The sequence below is a fragment of the Chenopodium album genome, chromosome 26 (assembly GCF_948465745.1).
Source record: "Chenopodium album chromosome 26, dcCheAlbu1.1, whole genome shotgun sequence".
In the NCBI taxonomy this organism is placed as follows: Eukaryota; Viridiplantae; Streptophyta; class Magnoliopsida; order Caryophyllales; family Amaranthaceae; genus Chenopodium; species Chenopodium album.
This window is the reverse complement of record NC_137859.1, coordinates 2,410,078-2,429,205: the sequence shown is the minus strand read 5'-3', so window position 1 is coordinate 2,429,205 and position 19,128 is coordinate 2,410,078. Positions and strand designations below refer to the sequence as shown.

General features: G+C 36.2%; 3 protein-coding genes across 3 annotated transcripts; 1 reads left to right on the top strand and 2 right to left on the bottom strand.

Annotated features, from left to right (window-relative positions):
• Positions 1–433: 433 nt before the first annotated feature.
• LOC145616149 (protein INVOLVED IN DE NOVO 2-like) lies at positions 434–3,603 on the bottom strand. The gene is made up of 7 exons (XM_081670847.1): positions 3,360–3,603; positions 2,577–3,242; positions 2,245–2,426; positions 1,941–2,009; positions 1,545–1,826; positions 1,246–1,458; positions 434–682 (listed from the first exon to the last, which is right to left on the bottom strand). Exons 1-7 carry the CDS (start codon positions 3,601–3,603, stop codon positions 434–436), a joined length of 1,905 nt encoding a protein of 634 aa, XP_081526973.1.
• Positions 3,604–6,555: 2,952 nt separating this feature from the next.
• LOC145617235 (serine/threonine-protein kinase PCRK1-like) lies at positions 6,556–11,054 on the top strand. Its single transcript, XM_081671926.1, has 5 exons — positions 6,556–6,699; positions 6,739–7,396; positions 8,189–8,449; positions 9,458–9,580; positions 10,210–11,054. The coding sequence occupies exons 2-5, from the start codon at positions 6,953–6,955 to the stop codon at positions 10,768–10,770; spliced, it is 1,389 nt and encodes a 462-aa protein (XP_081528052.1). The 5' UTR covers positions 6,556–6,699; positions 6,739–6,952; the 3' UTR covers positions 10,771–11,054.
• Positions 11,055–12,995: 1,941 nt separating this feature from the next.
• Positions 12,996–16,410, bottom strand: LOC145618447 (putative serine/threonine-protein kinase PBL10). Its single transcript, XM_081673216.1, has 7 exons — positions 16,255–16,410; positions 15,944–16,080; positions 15,159–15,457; positions 14,725–14,860; positions 14,489–14,631; positions 14,238–14,361; positions 12,996–13,654 (listed from the first exon to the last, which is right to left on the bottom strand). Exons 2-7 carry the CDS (start codon positions 15,993–15,995, stop codon positions 13,239–13,241), a joined length of 1,170 nt encoding a protein of 389 aa, XP_081529342.1. The 5' UTR covers positions 15,996–16,080; positions 16,255–16,410; the 3' UTR covers positions 12,996–13,238.
• Between the last annotated feature and the right edge of the window lie 2,718 nt (positions 16,411–19,128).

The following is a 19,128-nucleotide window of genomic DNA, read 5'->3' as shown; positions in this document are numbered from 1 at the left end:
ACCTTCTTTTGCAGTTACTTTCACCACCAAAGGTAAAAAGTTAATGCCAAAACCTCTCTTAGTCTTTGTCTAGGATGTCCCTTTAACAAGATTGGGCCGGGCCCAATCCGGCCCAGGTAAGCTAGTATGGGCTGCAAGGAAGGAACAGAAGTTCCTGAGTTAAGATATTATTGGGCCTAATACCATGTGCCAATTTGCCTCATCACAACTCAAAACCTGTAATTCTAATTAGAAATGTAGAATTTTCAAAACATAGGAGTAAAGGCTTAATTACATAAGCATACCGCCTTTTCACAAGAATGTCAACTTCAGATTTTCAGAGTTAAGTGTATCTTACTAAACAGTTAATACCACTTTAGATGAGAGTTTCATGTGTTTTTAGTTTATGCACTGCTTTGGTAATGTGGTTAAGTTAGCACAAAAAAAAGGTTTCCTAGACATGCAGAAAATTCAGCAATTTTTTCTTCTTGTGTGATCTCCAAAGGTTCACCACATACTCTGTAGCTTCTCCCAATGTTGCCTTTCTGTCATCCTTCATGTTCCAAAGCTCCGGTACTTGATATCGACCACTAGGATTGTATTCATTAAGCTCGCTCATCACAGTGCTAACAGCCTGCCAAACCTTCTCTCCGTGTTCATTCCTCAACATAATTAGTCTCTCATCTTCTTCATTTATAACCTCCTAAGTAGGCAGACAAAGTACATGTACTTAGTAAAAGGCAGCATTAAAAATGAAAAAACATGTAATAAGCTTAAATTTACTATTGTATCATTATACAAATAGCCATTATGAGTTTATGACTATCATTTTGATATGTTAAGGCTACCATTAGGGGACTTCTGCACCAAGTATATAGTCATACAACTTGAATCTTGATAAATTGAGTGCTACTAGTTTTTCAAGGAACTAATAGATTTGCTGATATTTATGTAATCTAGGTTTTATAATGCTTAGGACAGTTACTGCAGAACCTGAAATCAATCTCGATCTTCCATTGCCCTTTCTGTTTCTTTAAGGACACATCAAAAAAGGATGAAGACATAAGACTACACTTCTGATCCGACCCCAATAATGTGTTCTTCATGGTTCTAAGTTACTTCCAACCACAACATTTTATAACAGTAGCAAAACCCCAACCATTGAAACATGTGAAATTTCCACCCCAATCTTTCAAAAAAAGATCCATGGCCTATGCAACAAGACCAAAAATATAAATATTAGACAAAAGCATAAGACAGATATACCTTGGGTTTTCCATACTCAGTAATAACTTTGTAAGGATGCCAGTCATGATCTCCAATGTATTCTAAGCACAAATTATAAAGTTCATCGGCTTTGGCTGGTGCTTCTTCTTTGGAGTACTTCTCTTTGGCCACACTTTCGAAAACTTTTTTATCAAGACAACCCATTGCTTTTACACCAATGTTAGCACGGACAGCTTTCCTTTCCTTCAACCCCTACAATAAATATAGAATTTCAAGCTTTAAGCACTAACACAAGCACAAACTTCACTATATGATAATCAAAAGATTTATACACTTACAGTTATCAATTCCTTGCGTGCTTCCTGCAACTCATCATTGCATTTCCGATCCTTAATTACCAGAGCCTGAGTTAGAGCCTCTATATCTTCCAGTTCTTCTACCTTTTCCTTCAGCTCTTCATTGATTTCTTCCATCTTTTTCTTGGTTTCAGTATCCCTTCCCATATGTTCCATAACTTGAGCAGCTCCTTTCAATTGTTCTATCTGCAACTCTAATGCTTGCCTCTGATCAATCTGCTTTTCCAGATCAATGATTTTCTTGTGAAGCGCCTCCTTTTCCCTCTGGAAAATCAGTGTATAAATAGTGTACAAGGCAGATTAGCACAGTAAGTATTCATCACAAGATTGATGTATCGATTCTCATACAAGAATAGGGATATGAGTTAGTGACTTTACCTCATGCCCCTCAACAAGCCTTAGTACTTTCTGTTCTGACCGATGTTGTTCCTGTGTTGCTAACTCATTCTGAAATCAAGGAAAACTAATCACTTATATCAACAAAGAACCAAAAACATGCTTCACAGGTATGTAATTCAGGATGAAACAACATTCAAATATTCAAGAATTATACAATAAAGCTCAGTGTTCATTAACCAGAAAGAAAAGGTTTCAGAATTCAATTGCTTTAACTTATACTAAAGTAATAAAGTCGCTAATTAGCTGGTATAACCAGCTTAAAGCTCAAAACAGTAGACAGTACCATTTTCCTCTGGCGTCGAAGCTTGATTAATTTGTTGTCATAATCAGCTTCACGTTTCTCCAACAAGATTTCATGTTTCTCCAGCTCATCCTTCTGAGATTTTAGGTTGCGCTTAAAGTTCTCATGCTCACGCAAAATCTTCTCCTTATCCTTAACTGTCCGTTTTCTCATCCTCTCCATCTCTGCCCAGGAAAAGAAAGAAACAAGAGATTGCTTTTAAACTTCAACACAAAAAACATGGAAAAGAACACATTACCCTGCATTTGCAAAACTAAAAGAACAGAAATCAAAATACATTGAAACGGATTATGCATAGATGTTCATATACATACCTTCATTGTAAGCGTGGGTCATTTTATCTGTTTCCTCGATTACCTTCTCTAAAGAAGCACATGTCTCACTGAGCTTTTTCTTTATTTCTTTTTCCTGCTTATCCTTCACTTCCTTGGTCTGGCTGAGGTTTGAAACTAGGCAGTTTCCCTTCCTTTTTTCTTCAGCGACAAGGTCAGCCAAAGTTTTGACATCTCCATTGTCACGCAGATGCTTCCCAACCAGATCATTCATGAGATAGTCTTTCTCCCTTGCTATCCATCCATAAAGTTTGTCCCCGCGAGCATCAGCCCTCGTTGAATACCATTCTCGCCTGCCTTGGTAATTTACCTCAAAGTCCTTGTCAAAAAATATAGCATTTTCAAATCCCTGATAATCCTTGCTGAAATTCACAATGGCAAATCCAGAATGGCCATGAACACTCCACAAAGGTATCACCTTCAACGGGTTAAAACCTTTTTTAGCAAGTTCATCTCGTAACTTGCTTCCACTATCCCCAACATACCTTCCATTTTTTAGTTCAACAGGGAGATTAGCCACAATGCCTTTCCATGGCCAGACATATTTTTCAGTGTCATCACGATCATTGAGCCGTGAAATGCTTCTTTCAGAGGGTCTTGATGATACTCTAGGACTGTATTTGTCATCATACTTCACCAGAGAAGTGCCTTTTCCAGAGGACATTGATGATACTCTTGGACTGTCCCTGTCATCATGCTTCACCTGTGAAATGCCTTTGCCAGAAGATGATACTCTAGGACGATGATACTTATCCAGGTAGTAACCAAGGGCTTTATGCTTCCCCTTAAGCTTAACACCATCCCTACTAGGGCCTTTTCCTAAAGCTCTAGCATGATCCAGAAGATCATAAAAGTAATAGTCCTTTTTCTCCTTTTCATCACAAAATGGACACCTGAATGTATTATTTGATAACTTCACTTCGTATCTATCTTTCTTCAGTCGATAGTAGACATCATCTATATAATCATCTAGTTCTGATTCACTTATATCAGAATTTGAGTGCTTCATCTTCAGATGAAAATGCCATCAGATCGATTGCAATACCAATAACCAGAAAAAACAAAATAAAAGATTCAGTTAGCGCCATAGAACCACAAAAACTACTCCTTACTCTAGTCTTTAGGTATGAAGAAATAGTACTACGAGCTGCTATGAATCAATCGAGTTTAAGAGCTTTCCAGGTACCAAATTTTCAAATGTTCGATGTTCACAAGTTTTCTACAGAGTATTAAGTTATGACAGCAGTAGAGCAAAACAACAATTTCAGCCTAATATGCAGCACATACATGATAGTAAAGCATTGATATCCAAGTGAAGGTAGAACAAGAAGAGAAAACCCCTTAAACTAAACAACAATTATTCAGTTTAAGAAAAGTTCACAGACTTCTCAGCAACTAACACACAAACACCATGATTTACACCCTCACAATTTAAACCTACTCAAACACAAGTATATTGACATGTAATACCAACTAGGAGTACTAAACAATCACGACTACGAGTATCAATTTTAATCATGCAGTAAATCATACAACTCAAGGTCTTGATCAAAAATCATCAAACATCATATATAAAAACCATAAGGATATAATGTCTAACTTATAACTTGCTTATTCAAATGCATCAAAAGTGCAGAATAGAAAGACAGAAGATACCTTTCGTGACATTTTCGCAGTCAATTGGTGTTCTATCCGCAGTAAATGCTTATACTGGAAGCACAAAAACACCCACACACAGTGATATAAGAATTTGAAGTTCATTAAACATGAAAATTTACTTTAAAATGCTAAAATTAAATTTAAAATTAAAAAACAAAAACTTTTTACTCATTTCTGCGCACACACACACACACACACACACACATTTCTGAGGAACATAAATTAATCAGCACCCACAAAATATTTATTTATTTCAGCGCACACACACATTTCTGCGGAACAAAAATTATTCTGCGCCCAATATGACATCTTTTTATCTTATTTTAAAGAATATAAACAAAATCCATACATAATCTGAAATTATTTATCAAATTACAAGTAACACAAACTTCTAACTTAGTTTAAATTGCATAAGCCCACAAACTTCTAGCAATGAAATGTAATATAACTAAAAATGCAAAGAAAATTTCCTTATTTAGCGGAGTTATTAAATAAAATGTGAGGTAGGAGAGATAGTGATAAGAGGGGTTTGAGTTTACCTCTGTTGACTGTGATTGCAGTGCTTTCGACGGCTTCTGGTAGCTTCGACGGTTCCGGCGGCGGAGCTTCGGTCTTCAAACCGGAAAAATAAGAAAAAAATGTTAAAATAATAACAAAAGGCGATTAAATAGAGAAAAAATTGTGAAATTATAGGAAAACCAAAAACCCCAACAAAACCCATGTAAGAAAATGTGCAAAAGTTTAGATTTTTTGAAACCTACCACTGTGATTTGACGAGAAATGGAGAGCGGAGAAAAACCCTAATAAACTTTTGAAGAAAGGTTTGTAGTGATTTTAATGGAGGTTGATAAAGTTGTGAACTTTGGTGTCAAAATAACTCATATTTTTTGTATGATAGAGAAGAGAAAATGGAGGAATATAGTACAGATAGTGTTTTTTTGTAGAGAGAGGAGAGAGAAAATGGAGGAATATAGTACAGATAGTGTGAGGAAGGAGGTGACGAGGCGGGGTGTGTGATCAGAAGTGGAAACGGAACAGAGACTGTTTTTGAGCGGGAGGTGTGAGTGTTTTGTTGCAGAAAATGGAAGGTTTTTCGACAAATGTTCATTTGACACGTATTATTGGAGTCTAATCAATGAAGTCTTTAAATTGTAAAATGGTCAATTGGTCAAGTCAATTTGGGCTAGATATTGAAGTTGGTGTTGATGATTAGACTCAGCCCAAAACCAATGTTGGCACTCTTTTAAATTGAAGGGATACCCAATGTGAATGGCTCAACTTCTCCCATTTGACATGCCAAGATTGGCAACATCTTATGTTCGTGTCATGGATGTCGTCTTCTTTGCACGTGTGTTTGGTAATGCGCAACTTTGATGGTTTACTTTGGTTATAATCTTACAAGTAAAACGTGCTATTGCAAAAATCCATTATGACATACGTATCAATTTGAAAGATATGTTAGGGTAGCTTAATTATAGTACTTGTATTGTTCATCTTATGAACAATTGTATGGATATTGTTTCAAGGAGTCACAACTCACAAATCAACATTGTATTAAGTTGTGACAAGATAATAAATTTGAATAAAGGTTTGATTTTAAGGCATGTCACATCATCATCAACTTATAACATATGTGTAAGCAACACTACATTAACATTGCATTTAATAATTGAAATCTCGAGCTACTAATATTAATGAATGACAAACACTAGTCACCAAAGTACTTAGTACAAGTATTTTTTTTTTTTTAGTTTTTATGGCCGAGTCACCAAAGTACTACATCATTTTGCCAAATTGCCATGCCTAAAGACATCGAAGTAGAAAATTTCAAAATTATTACGTGTATATTTTTTTAAAAATATACATACTTCATCCATCCTATTTATTTGCCTCATATGGCCAAATTGTGCTTTTTTATTGAGAAATAAACCAAATATATGCAAGTGAATGACGACGGTATCTCTGTTCTTTTCAACTTTTATGAACATATATTATTGAGATAAACGACGCAGATAGGAGACACGTTACCACCCATAATGAAGCATTCTAAAGTTAGCTCAAAATAAATACGACTCGACAATTTTTATACTCGTACAACCATTCATAATAACCAGAGTATACGGGACAAACAAATAGGAACGGAGAAAGCAAGTCGAAAAAGAAAAATGAAGAATATACCCAAAACCCAATATAACTGCCGGGGCACATAGATAGGTCCTACCACAAGGAACCGTTCGGTAACATCTGACATTGTTTGCCTACTTCTCTAGTTCTCTCCTTCATCCTCCCTCCTCCTCTGCACCCTCGTGATCTTTTCAATTCCTTTCTTTCTTTTTTTAAAAATCAAAAATCCCATTTTTTTTACTCAAATTCTGCATTTTATTCTTTTAAACTACAAATCATCTGACATTATTAATACACTACTCATATTTCCTTCATTATTAAGGTTTGTTTTTTTTTTTTTTTTTGACGGGACATTATTAAGGTTTGTTAATTATTATTATTCCAACTAATTATGAATCACTATTTTATTAATCTCTCCATTAAAACATCCAATGTTAGTTGATCCCCTCACCTCCACTCTTCAACCACCCTCTCTTCTTTTTTTCTCTCTCATATTTTTCTTCTTCTTCTTCCCCATTTTCTCATTTTAACTAAATTAATCAAATAAATTAAAAAAGATTAAAACTTTAATAATAATGAAGTGCTTCCATTTCACAAATGGTGAAAGAAGATCCGAAGAAGGAGAAGACGACGTCGTTTCATCAGTAAGAGCAAGAGTTTCATGGGCTCGTTCTTTAAGTATAGCTAGTAGTACTACAAGTTCAAGTACCACCGAAGTACGGCGGTCGGAGTTCGCCGGAGACTCGGAGTTTTCCGGCGAGTCAGCCGGGTTTTTCTCTCTACTAGCTCAGAATCGCCGAGTTTGTAACGATCTGAAAGCGTTTACTTTTGCTGAGTTGAAATCGGCAACTCGTGGGTTTAGTCGAGGCTTGTTGATTGGTGAAGGAGGATTTGGGTGTGTTTATAGAGGTGTTGTTGATAATGTTAGGGTTTTTGATTGTGATGATTTTGAGTTTGATGATTCTGTGAATTCTAAAATTGATGTTGCTGTTAAGCAGCTTAATCGTTATGGTTCCCAGGCATGTCATCTCACCTCCTTTCTTATTTTGATTTATGAATTTCATTTTATTTTGAAATGCATTGTTAATTTATGCAGTAAATGTGTTATTTTAGAGTTTTGGAAAGTTTAATTGCAAATATATGCGTTGGTGTTGATTTTTGAATTCGTAAAATCACGTGTCTATCGGTGTAATTAATGTTACGGAGTGTACTTGTAGCGTTGTATTACACGGTATCATTATTTGTTTTATTTTTTCAATTGAGAAAATGGTGAATGTGTGAATTTTGAGTGATTATGTTGATTTGGGAACATCATTATTGCTATTATAGTGATTATACTATGTCTTAACTTAGAATACACACAACAAGAAGAGAAATCATTTGATTATTTTAATTTAATGGGGGTTAGGAGTGGGAATAAAGGTATTGTGTTTGTCTAGGGAGAAGAAAATGGAGATGTTGGCTCAGTTGGAAGCCCAAGAGAAAATGTATGAATTTGGGACTTGGACTTATTCATTGTTTTGTGTAGTTTTTTTTGTTTATTTGGGTATTGTTCTTGGTGTATTATTGACCGGTTAATTTGTGATGAAATAACTTGTTACACCAAAATTAGTATCATTCATAAAGAATAATTGTGTGTTGGAGTAGCTGAATGTTGGTTCACATTTCAGTTTACAGTGATTATTTGCTATTATGTTTTCGTGTGACTTGAGATTTGCATCCTTTGTAATGTGTAAAGTGTATTGATGTATGTGATGTCTAACATGGTGTGCCTTTTATGGGGTTGCTTTGATTTACCATTCTAGTTGCAGGGGCATAAAGAGTGGATCAATGAAGTGAATTGGTTAGGTGTAATTAAGCACCCGAATCTTGTCAAATTAGTTGGATATTGTGCCGAAGATGATGAAAGAGGAATGCAAAGGCTTTTGGTGTATGAACTCATGAAGAACAAAAGCCTGGAAGATCACCTATTGGGTCGGTTGCCATCACCCTTGCCATGGATGACGAGACTGAAAATTGCGCAGGATGCAGCACGTGGATTGGCGTATTTGCATGAAGAAATGGATTTTCAGGTACCAAATTCTTAGTTCTATACCCTTTTCAATAGTTTTCATGAATTTTGTTTTTACTCTTGGAATATCTTAATAGATTCCAGCATCTAGATGGCTTAAATTCTTAATGCTTTTTGGCTGTTAGTGATGGCTGATGAAATCTCACACGATTATTAATTGTAATGTCTGTAATAGACAAAAGGCAGGCTCTCCTCTCTGCTCTTGTTTAGATGCCGCCTGCAGTTTAATGCTAATACTTAAGAGTTTAATATGGCGGAGTTGGTTGACTTTTAAAAATTCATTTTGCTTGACAAAGCTGTTCAGAATACTTTGCTAGCTATTCTGTTTCCGTGTGCATGACAAAGATGTTGCTGACCTGTATCTATTAGATGGGTAGATGCTCCATTTTCTGCAAGAAATGCTCATAACTAAACTGAATTTGCCTTTAAATTTCATATTCTTTACCAACTATGTTTTGAACTTCAAGAACATGTGAGAGATTTCAACTTTTTATAGTCCTAAGGGTATGACCATGTGGGGATAGAGAAGTTAAAGCTAGAATCAGTTGTTGTTGATGATACGATATGGTACTAGAGTTTTGGCACATTGGGGATCTAGCTTGGTACTCAGGGAGTCAGGTTAGGCCTTACCCCCAAATTATGCTAAGATTAAAACATTTATTAGAAAAAAATAATAATTTGTTGGAAGTGCATATGTTCTTAATCGTCGCATTTTTCTTTTTTATTCCCATCCTAGAAATCTTAGATCTACTTGATTAGATGGGTTATTATATGGAAAATTCTTTACAATAACAGATATTGCTATCATTGGTTTGAGAAAATTGTTCACCCAAGTTACCAATGGTGACTGATGGAATATTTTATTTCTTCATGTTTGGTGGTGAGTATGACATGGTTGGTACTTCGCAGCTTCATTTTCTTTAAAAAAATTAATATATGCCTTCACGTTCATCACAATTATTCATAAAGAATCTGATGTTGATTATGTTTGGTAATCGGCTTCATGCAGCTAATATTCCGAGATTTTAAAACATCAAATGTTTTGTTGGATGAAGACTTTAATGCCAAGCTCTCAGATTTTGGACTTGCTAGGCTGGGGCCGGCAGAGGGATATAGTCATATTTCAACTGCGGTAAGTCCATAAACTAATTCGTAAGCCTATGCTCTGGGGCCTACATAATTTGACAAGTACTCCGTATTATATTACTAAATGTTAGCTAAGAGTTCATATTTTAATGCTTGGTCAATATAAATGCTAGTTTGCTCAAGGCATCACCAAATCTTTAGCTGTACATATTACATTATTTGGAAGCCTTCAGTTGATTTATTCTGAAACATATGTGTTTCAAGGGCTTATTACGTTTTTTTTTTTTTTTTTGACGAGATTCTGGAACAGTGGAGCATATCATTGAATCCATTACCTAGTCTCGTTCTCTAAGTGACTGAGCCTATTTTACTAATCTGTTGATTTTCAGACTCAGATATATGAAAAGAAAAGCTTAAACAGTCAACGTAGTCATCTACCTCTCTCTAGTAGTTGCATGGTTGGAAACCTATAGGTGTTTATTTCTGAAATATCTTACTATAAGGGGTGTTTGCTAGTAGTTTACGTAGTAATGATTTTGATGGCCTGGAAACTGGAATTAATCATTATAAACCATGCAGCTCAGATATGTAGCTTGAGTTACCTAACTTCAATTTCTTGGGATTAGGATGTTTCAAGTGTAAAGCCTTCTAACGGATAAACTGTGTCATATATAGGTTGTAGGAACAGTGGGTTATGCAGCACCTGAATATGTCCTTACTGGAAAATTAACAATCAAGAGTGATGTATGGAGTTTTGGTGTGGTTCTGTATGAGCTTATAACAGGAAGACGAGCAGTTGAGAAAAACCTTCCACGGGGAGAGCAGAAGCTCTTGGAGTGGGTTAGACCCTTTGTATCAGATTCAAAGAAGTTCCACCTGATTGTTGATTCACGGCTGGAGGGGCAATACTGCAAAAAATCAGCTCAAAGATTAGCGTCATTAGCAAACAAGTGTCTTGCCAAGCATCCCAAAGCCCGCCCTAAAATGAGCGAAGTTGTAGAGGTACTAGGTAGTATCATGGATGAGGCATCTTCAGAGGAAGAAACTGAGTCCAAGCCTGTCCAAGCAGCTGAAGATGAGAGTGAAGAACAGGAAGCAGATACTGAGCCCACCAAGCCAGGGAAAAAGTACCTGAGAAAGGTGCGGGAAATAAAAGAAAAGGTCAATTTGAAGAACAAATCTATTGGGAAACTAGATTGGAAAAATTGGACTCCTGGTTTAGTCAAAACTTTGTGATATAAAATCACCCTTGGAGAAGAGGAAAAGTCGCCCTTTTCGAGTTTTGGGTGATAGCTTATGTTAAAATTTGTATCGAAAAATTTTCCATTAATAGGTTAGATGCAAATTTTGTTTTTATGATTTACTTAATTTGTTCAAAAATCCTCCTTCCTTGACTGCCTTGATGGGAAAGTGAGGGTAATTGTATATGTAGATATTAGGTGTAACTCGGTGCGAAGGAAAGCTTCGACGTTGAGGCTTGCTTTGCATTTTAGTTGACGAGTAAGATGTAATTTTGTCTCTTTTTTCTGCATGAATACTGCAGTTGAATATGTAATTCTAAGGCCTGGTGCTGTAAAACAAGACTGTACTTGTGATGTTTTTTCCCTGCATTTGGTTCACCATTCTCTATTCTTGTTTAATTGTAATGTCATTTGTTTTCACATACAGCAAAAGTTTCATTTATTTTATGGGAGAGTTGGATAAATATAAAAGGGCATGCATGAGACTGGGCATGGGGACTTTTGTTCAGTTTGTTTCTGATAGTTCTGCATAATCTGTGATGGAGCTAGTAAAAGAGCCTTGGCCTTGGGATTTCTATAGTATGGTCGTATGGATCAACTTAGATATTTTTACCTTCTTTTTATCCCCACGTTAAACATATTGGATACACTGTAGTAAAATTACAGTATAGTCCGAAACTGATTAAAAGTTACCCTAATATAGACCGTTGTAGAGTAATTATTGAACACTTGAAGTACACAAAAATGTATTGTATGGAGCATTAGAAGTTAGGAATACTTAATCTAGTAAAACAAAGAGGAAGAAAAGGAAAATGTAATCAATTTATGAGGATCTTGGGTGATCAAAAAACGAATTGCATTGAAATAAGTATAAAATTCAAGTTCCAACAAACAAAAAAAACTTGCCTCAATATAGCATCATACAGTTGTACAATTGTACGTTGTACCATGTATCCGCTGCATATTGGTCATTTGACTCGATGAGTCAATGTATAAATATTAAAAGATTTTTTTAATCGATGTTTTATTGATATATTTACGAGAAAAACAAATTTTGTTTATCACGAAGATGAACTTATATTTTTACTCCATTATATTTTTATACCCAATATTGGTATAATGATTTTTAGTTTCAAGTATGAACAGATAAGAAATTTGATCTTATTTGGTTTAAATCTTTATGATTTAATCTAATTTGATACTGAATATGAAGTATGATTTGACAGATAAAAAGATACGGAGACCGGAGTACAAGTTTTGAAATAAGTAAAGATGACAAGTTCTACAATCCATAACTGAGCCAAAGGCCCAAGCAATGCAAATGGGTAATCTGATCAAGTCATGAAATGAGTGAATCTTTTATCTCTGTTTAAAGCCATACCGTGATATGGGCTGTCTTTCATGGTCCACTTACCATTCATTGTTCACATCCAAGTCCACTATATTTTCGATTTATGATGAGTTCTAGACCCATTTTTATGTTGTAGCCTTTGTTCGATTACACTAAAACGTTTGATATATAGGATATAGCTACGGATTAGTCTTTTATGATTAACGATCTTAGTCACCCTTATATTTGTTAGTGTCATCTCGAGTCACATAAAAAATCTTCGGTCCATTACATATATCCGTATTGATATGGTATGGTATGTTGTAAACTTGTAATCCGTTCAAGTACTCGTATTCATACGTCTTAATATACATGTGAATAAATGGGTAATTGTTAAGCAATTGCACCAATTCTTAGCTTATGTTAAAATCAGAAATGCATAGATGGATGATTAGAGCATGCGCTACCTCTATCGATCAGTAGACCGGGGTCCAGACTTTAGGTCATTCAAGAAAGAACTAGAGAAGATTTGAAAGAGAAAGGATGTACTCTACTGTTTTCCTCTTTTTTCCCTTTTTCTTTTTTTACCCAAAATCCAAAAACAGCTTTTTAGGTGTTTAATGAGAAAGATGCTGTACTGTATCTAGTGTTACTAGGTGAACATAAAATCCCGACAAAAAGGTTGCAATGTTTTCACTTCACGTGTGAACTTGGAAATACTTCACTTTTCAAATCATGCTTTTCCTTTTTTTTCAACCTAATATTAGATAGAAATTTCTTTATTTTGTCAAGATTATTTATCTAACTCCCACCGTTTTCTTTTTCTGTACAAACGTAATTTTTAGGATTAGAGAAGGTAAACGGACCATAAATTATATGAACATCGGATGTATATAGGAGATAGCAACTTAATTTTATACCTGAAGAGTCACTTTTTGACATCAAAATATCCTGCGGAATTACATTAGTTGAAACAAGAGCTGTACATTCACAACCAAAAATATACTATAGGGTAACTTTGGATCTCAACTGACCAATACTTACATCAGAACACAATTCCCCTAAATTTGGGCCAAATATTAAGGGATTTTGTCATCTTAGCTGCAAGATACTAAGGTGTAGAACGAGGTGTTCTAAGGTCTAGGATATGATACGGCAGATATTGATCTCTTTGTGCTACTTTCTTGTGAACTTCGTCTCCTAGCCCGGCCTCCAGTGCTAGAGCTGCTACGAGCTTCCTTGGAGGGATCTTGCAGCTGGTCTAATTCTTTTACTATCTCGTTCATCAAAGGCCTGAACTTGGGCTCAGTAGATAGGCATCGGAATGCAAGGCTGGATACTCTGAAAGCGGCATCCAAACTATACTGACCCTCTAGACGATTATCTAAGATGCGGAAGATTTTCCTCTTGTTTGTAAGGTAAGGACGGGCCCACTCAACCAAATTGTGTTCTCCTGATGGCCGGTTTTTGTCCATTGCCCTTCGGCCTGAGAGCATCTCAAGAAGTACAACTCCAAAGCTATACACATCGCTCTTGGTGGTCAAGTGACCTACAAAATAGGAAAGCGAAGCTTAGAAAACGACTTACTTTAATACTAGATTAAGGAAACAAAGTGTACTTTTTCATTATATTGTAACGGGATTCAGAGCATGGGGTTGGATGCCCTATGTATGGGGTAAACTCTCGCCTCCACCACATCAAACAAATTGCATGTGAGGAGAGCCAAATGGTAAGGATAGACATTGTAACAAGTTGAGGCAACTATTAAATAAATTGCAATGATTCAGCAATAAAATTAAAGATAATGAATATAATACATAACAAAGCAGCAATCTAAGATTCAAGGTAACGAAGAAGCTAGCTATTCAAGAAAACCGTTTGTCCAAATACGACATATTTATATTCTGCGATGAACTAGAACGACAAAAATATTAGTATACAACAAAGCAGGGGTGAGCAAGATCCGAAGTTAAGAGTTATCCAAGAATGCCATTTGTCCAAATAGGACATAGTTTTTATTTTCATAGTGGACATTAATACTTCCAAGGAAAAGAATCTGGCATCTAATTGTGGAAAGAAACAAGAAGAAACGCAAAAAGAAACGAACACAGGGGCATGTGCATCTAAAATACCTGTGGCTAGATACTCTGGTGCTGCATATCCGTAAGTGCCCATTACGCGAGTTGATACGTGACTTTTATCACCTGTTGGCCCATCCTTGGCCAACCCAAAGTCCGAAAGTTTTGCAGTGTAGTTCTGTAATCAGTAGAGAATCATATATCATTATCACTTCCTAAATTTAAAATGTTTAACAGAATGTTGAAGAAGCATCTAATGAAGTAATTACAAGTACAAGTGAAGTTTATTCTTGACAGTCACTCACCGAGTCCAGTAGGACATTAGAGGTCTTAAAATCGCGGTATATAACTTTTGTTTCAGCACTGTGGAGAAAGGCTAGCCCCTTAGCAGCTCCAAGAGCAACTTTCATTCGAAGGTTCCAAGAAAGAGGCTGAAAGTACGAACCTCCTACAATCACATCATTAACCGATTAAAATGATGTAAAAAGCTTAATACATTTGCATTACTTGAGTTAATTTTAACACAAAATGGGAAGCATACTTCTAAAAAGATGGTTCTCCAAGCTGCCCCTAGGCATGAACTCATACACTAGAAGGCGATGTTCATCTTCCACACAATATCCTATCAATTTCACAAGATTAGGATGATAGAGCTGCCCGAGGTAGTTCACCTCCGCCTAACAAAACCAGAATCGGAGAAGCCATCAATAACATAAAACATGTCACATTTTCAATATCACTACATCTCCAATATTAGATAATCCTAACATTGTTCATAATCCTAACAAATTAAGCCATTAAGAACAATCTTGTTTCCAAGGCAATCAATACTTCAACAATCATTCCTATTCCTAAGTATCATTAATGAATAGTACCGCGATTTAATCATCTAACAATTTAACATTAATTAACAATTTAGACAATGAAAAAACAGCCATAAACTTTTAGCTAACTAAAGGATGTCATGAAACTCACCAGCCATTCCCTATGACCTTGAAAGCTCTCTTGATTAAGCCGTTTCACAGCAATAACCATGCCGGTACCAGGCTTGGTGGCGGCATACGAGTTCTCATCAATCCAACCCTTGAAAACGGACCCGAAACCGCCTTCCCCGAGCACACTATCAGGCCTGAAGTTCCTGGTAGCCGCTTTAAGCTCAGAGAAGCTGAAACTTTTTAAATTAGAAGATTGCAAAATCTCACCCTCACTCCTTGGTGTCAAAGGTGCTGATGAGACCTTACTAACATCCGAGCTAACATATTTCGAGTTTATCCCTAAACAAATCAAAATCCCAAATCAGCTAATTACACCAAACTATACATTCATCCAATTTTGGCCAATAATAATAAGCATTTTCTAGTAATACAATTTCAAAATTTTCATTTTTTATTTTAGTGAAAATTTGTATATGATCATACAGATTTGGTGGATTTTGATTTTATGCTAGTAATACACTTAATCTAGAAGATAATTTCTATAAAGCATACTAATTTTAATTATTTGTACAAAATTTTCAGAAACTTTTCGCCTAACAAAATTCACCTAAAAAAATGAAAGCTTTATCAAGTGGGAAAAGGATAATTTGACGCACCAAACAAAGGGAAAAAAAAGCGTCGATAATTAAAGTACCCAACATTTAGCAAAGAAACAAAGGGTACACCCAAAAACACACTTTATACCAAGACATTAACTCAATTTTTAATGGTGTTATTAACAAAATTTCAAAATTCCAAAAAAAAAAAATGAAGTAAGAAATGGACCTGTGTGAGAAGGACTTTCCGCCTTGATTCGAGCACTAAGACAAATACCCATTAAAACCCAGTAACAATTTCACTCAAATCACTTGTTTTGATGAAAATAGCAGGATCTTTGAAACCCAGAAAACAGAACCTGCAACCTGGATCAAAGGAAATTATTAGTACTGTTATAAGCTCATAATTTGAGGACTTTCCAACATAATAACTTTATCATATAATCACACGAATAAAAAAATATAAAAGAAAGAAAAGAGAAACATCATAAAAAGAAGAAAGCGAAAAAGAAGGAAGCAAAGATCAGTGGTGAGCAACACCTCTTTGACTGAAGATAATAGAGAATTGAACAGAAAAGAGTATGTATGTTTAGAATTAGTGAAGTTTTTCTTAGTATTACGAGTACTAGTACGGAGTATTAGAGAAGATAGAGAGAGAAAGTGTGTGAGTTAGAGAGAGATTGAGATAGAGAAGGAAGGAAGCAGAGGACCAAAGGCTAATAAATGGCGGGTTGGCCCCCCTTTCAACCCTCACCCCGTTTTTTTTCTTGTACTTCTTGCTATACCTTTCAAACTAGGATCATCATTATTGTTTTTTTTTTTTTTTTTTGGGTACGATTTGTACTCGGCTTACTTAAGGCCTGTTCTCATACGATTATTTTCAGTTTAGTTTAGTTCTAATAAGTTCAGCTCACCTCAATTCAGTTTAGTTCAGTTCAGCTTCTTATTTCCTTCTCTTATAAAATATTCAGTTAAGTTCAGTTCAATTTAGCTCTAATAAGTTCAGTTTAGCTGAGTTCAGTCAATAAGAACAGGACTTTACTCGTTTTCTGAAGTTCTTCTCACTTATTGTTATTTCGCGTATTTAGAAATATGAATAAAGTATCTTCTTTATGAATCAAGTTGAGATGTAATAATGTGAGCAAAACTTCTTTTTATTAAGGAAAATTTCACATTTGCTACCGGGGAAAGGGCCCTAATTCACATTTGCTACCGCTTTAATTTTTTATTTTATATTACTACCACCTAAATCATCGTTTTTTAAAAATCACTACCACTTAACGGAATCCGTTAGGATTTCCGTTAAGTTTATTAAAAAAAATAAAAAAATTAATTAAAATATAAAAAATTAATTGAAAAATAAAAAAAATATATAAACCACCCTCCCCCCTACCCTGCCACCCCTCCCCTCAACCACCACCACCCTGCCCTCCCCCCCTGCCGGCGGCCGGCGCTCAAAGCTTCGGCCGGCGCCGGCGCATACCCACCCCCATCCCTTTCACCCACCCCTACGCAGCCAAACGAACTCCCCCTTCCATTTCCCGTTGATCCCCACCCCGAACCAACACCACCCCTTTCCCCTTTCCCCTTCCCCCCACCGGAATCCGCCCCTGCCAGCCCCGTTCCCCCACCGAATCGACCCCCCTCCCCTTCCCCTACTATTCTCGGCCTTCACAAACCCTAAACCACTCGTCCACCACCCCAAAATCACCCAAATTGAATTTAGGGTTTCGTTTCCGGCTCGATTCAGGTTGGGGTGGGGGAAATCGATCGTTTTTTGCTCGATTCAGGTAGGGGGAAGGGGAAATCGGCCGTTTCAGGCTCGATTCCAGTTGGGGTGATGTCGGGGTTGGTGCTTAAGGTTTGGGGTGGCTGTTTTGGGTGGGGGAAGGGTGGTTTCGGGGCTGGTGTTTAAGGGTAGGGGTGGCTGTTTTGGGTGGGGGAAGGGTGGTTTCGGGGCTGGTGTTTAAGGGTAGGGGTGGCTGCTTTGGGTGGGGGAAGGGTGGTTTCGGGTTTGGGGTGGCTGTTTTGGGTGGGGGAAGGGTGGTTTCGGGGCTGGTGTTTAAGGGTAGGGGTGGCTGCTTTGGGTGGGGGAAGGGTGGTTTCGGGTTTGGGGTGGCTGTTTTGGGTGGGGGAAAGGTGGTTTTCGGGGCTGGTGTTTAAGGGTAGGGGTGGCTGTTTTGGGTGGGGGAAGGGTGGTTTCGGGGTTGGTGTTTAAGGGTTGGGGTGGCTGTTTTGGGTGGGGGAAGGGTGGATGGTGGTCGAAGGTGGCAAGCAGGGTGGCAGTGAGGGTGTCCGAGGAGGGAGGGGTGGCAGTGAGGGTGGTTGATGTCACTAACGGAAATTGTAACGGAAAGTGTTAAGTGGTAGTGATTTTTAAAAAACGGTGATTTAGGTGGTAGTAATATAAAATAAAAAAATTAAAGGGGTAGCAAATGTAAATTAGGGTCCTTTCCCCGGTAGCAAATGTGAAATTTTCCTTTTATTAATGCAGCTGAAGGGGGAAATGTAAAGAAATTGTGAAATGAAATGAGTATATAAGTAAATGTAAATGTTAATAGCAAAGCTAATAAGATCGAAATATTAGATGTGAGAACTAAAAATGGAAATATTAAGGTAAAATAAAGATTAATTACACTGATTGGCGTGTAATTTTGACATACATAGCAAAATTAATTAGTTATCTAAAGCTGGGATGCTCCTTAGCGGGATCCAATTTTAATATGTATGATTATCATTTGACAACGTAGAGTATTGAAATGAGTGTGGTTTTGTTAGGATTGTAATGTCTAGTGTGTCTTGAATGTCAAAGGTAGGCAATGTGTTCGATTTCTAGTGTCAACACTCAACAAGGAGGTGAAAGTAGTCATTGACAGCTTACGATATCTGTTATTGCCAGCAAGGCAAGTAAATGTATATAGTAATCAACCTGTTGAGATTAAGAATGAGAATCTTTGTTTATTGGATAATGAAATAAATTTAAATTAAGCTATTTAGTAATTTTTCTTTTATAAGCCATGTTATAATAATTAATAATATCAAATGTTACTAATTTACTATGAAATATTCCGAAGTAGTGTAGTATTTCAACCCGTTTTACAACTCTATAAATATAACAATAGATATTGAGTACTACTTACGATACCAATGATTTAAATATTATTAAGTACTTTTTTTAAAAAAATTGTTAGATAGATTAGTTATAATAAAATGTTCTATCATCATCTAATCATCTATGATTATATAGTGTCGTGTTGGTTGCTTAGAATAGTTGAGTTTGTGCAAAAATAACGTTAGTGCGGTATAAAAAATTTAAAATATTGGCAATCAGCAATAAAGTAAAACAAGATACTACTGGAATTATTTTTATTTATTTTTTTTTTTAAAAAAAAAAACAAAACAAAACAATCTAGG

Coding starts and splice junctions, on each gene's coding strand:
- LOC145617235 (XM_081671926.1), top strand. CDS start 6,953: ATGAAGTGCTTCCATTTCACAAATGGTGAAAGAAGATCCGAAGAAGGA. Junction 7,397..8,188: donor TTAATCGTTATGGTTCCCAG/GCATGTCATCTC, acceptor TTCTAGTTGCAG/GGGCATAAAGAGTGGATCAA. Junction 9,581..10,209: donor ATAGTCATATTTCAACTGCG/GTAAGTCCATAA, acceptor TGTCATATATAG/GTTGTAGGAACAGTGGGTTA.
- LOC145618447 (XM_081673216.1), bottom strand. CDS start 15,995: ATGGGTATTTGTCTTAGTGCTCGAATCAAGGCGGAAAGTCCTTCTCAC. Junction 14,632..14,724: donor GGAGAACCATCTTTTTAGAA/GTATGCTTCCCA, acceptor ATGTGATTGTAG/GAGGTTCGTACTTTCAGCCT. Junction 13,655..14,237: donor ACCAGAGTATCTAGCCACAG/GTATTTTAGATG, acceptor CCTATTTTGTAG/GTCACTTGACCACCAAGAGC.
- LOC145616149 (XM_081670847.1), bottom strand. CDS start 3,603: ATGAAGCACTCAAATTCTGATATAAGTGAATCAGAACTAGATGATTAT. Junction 2,427..2,576: donor GACCCACGCTTACAATGAAG/GTATGTATATGA, acceptor TTTCCTGGGCAG/AGATGGAGAGGATGAGAAAA. Junction 683..1,245: donor CTGAGTATGGAAAACCCAAG/GTATATCTGTCT, acceptor CTGCCTACTTAG/GAGGTTATAAATGAAGAAGA.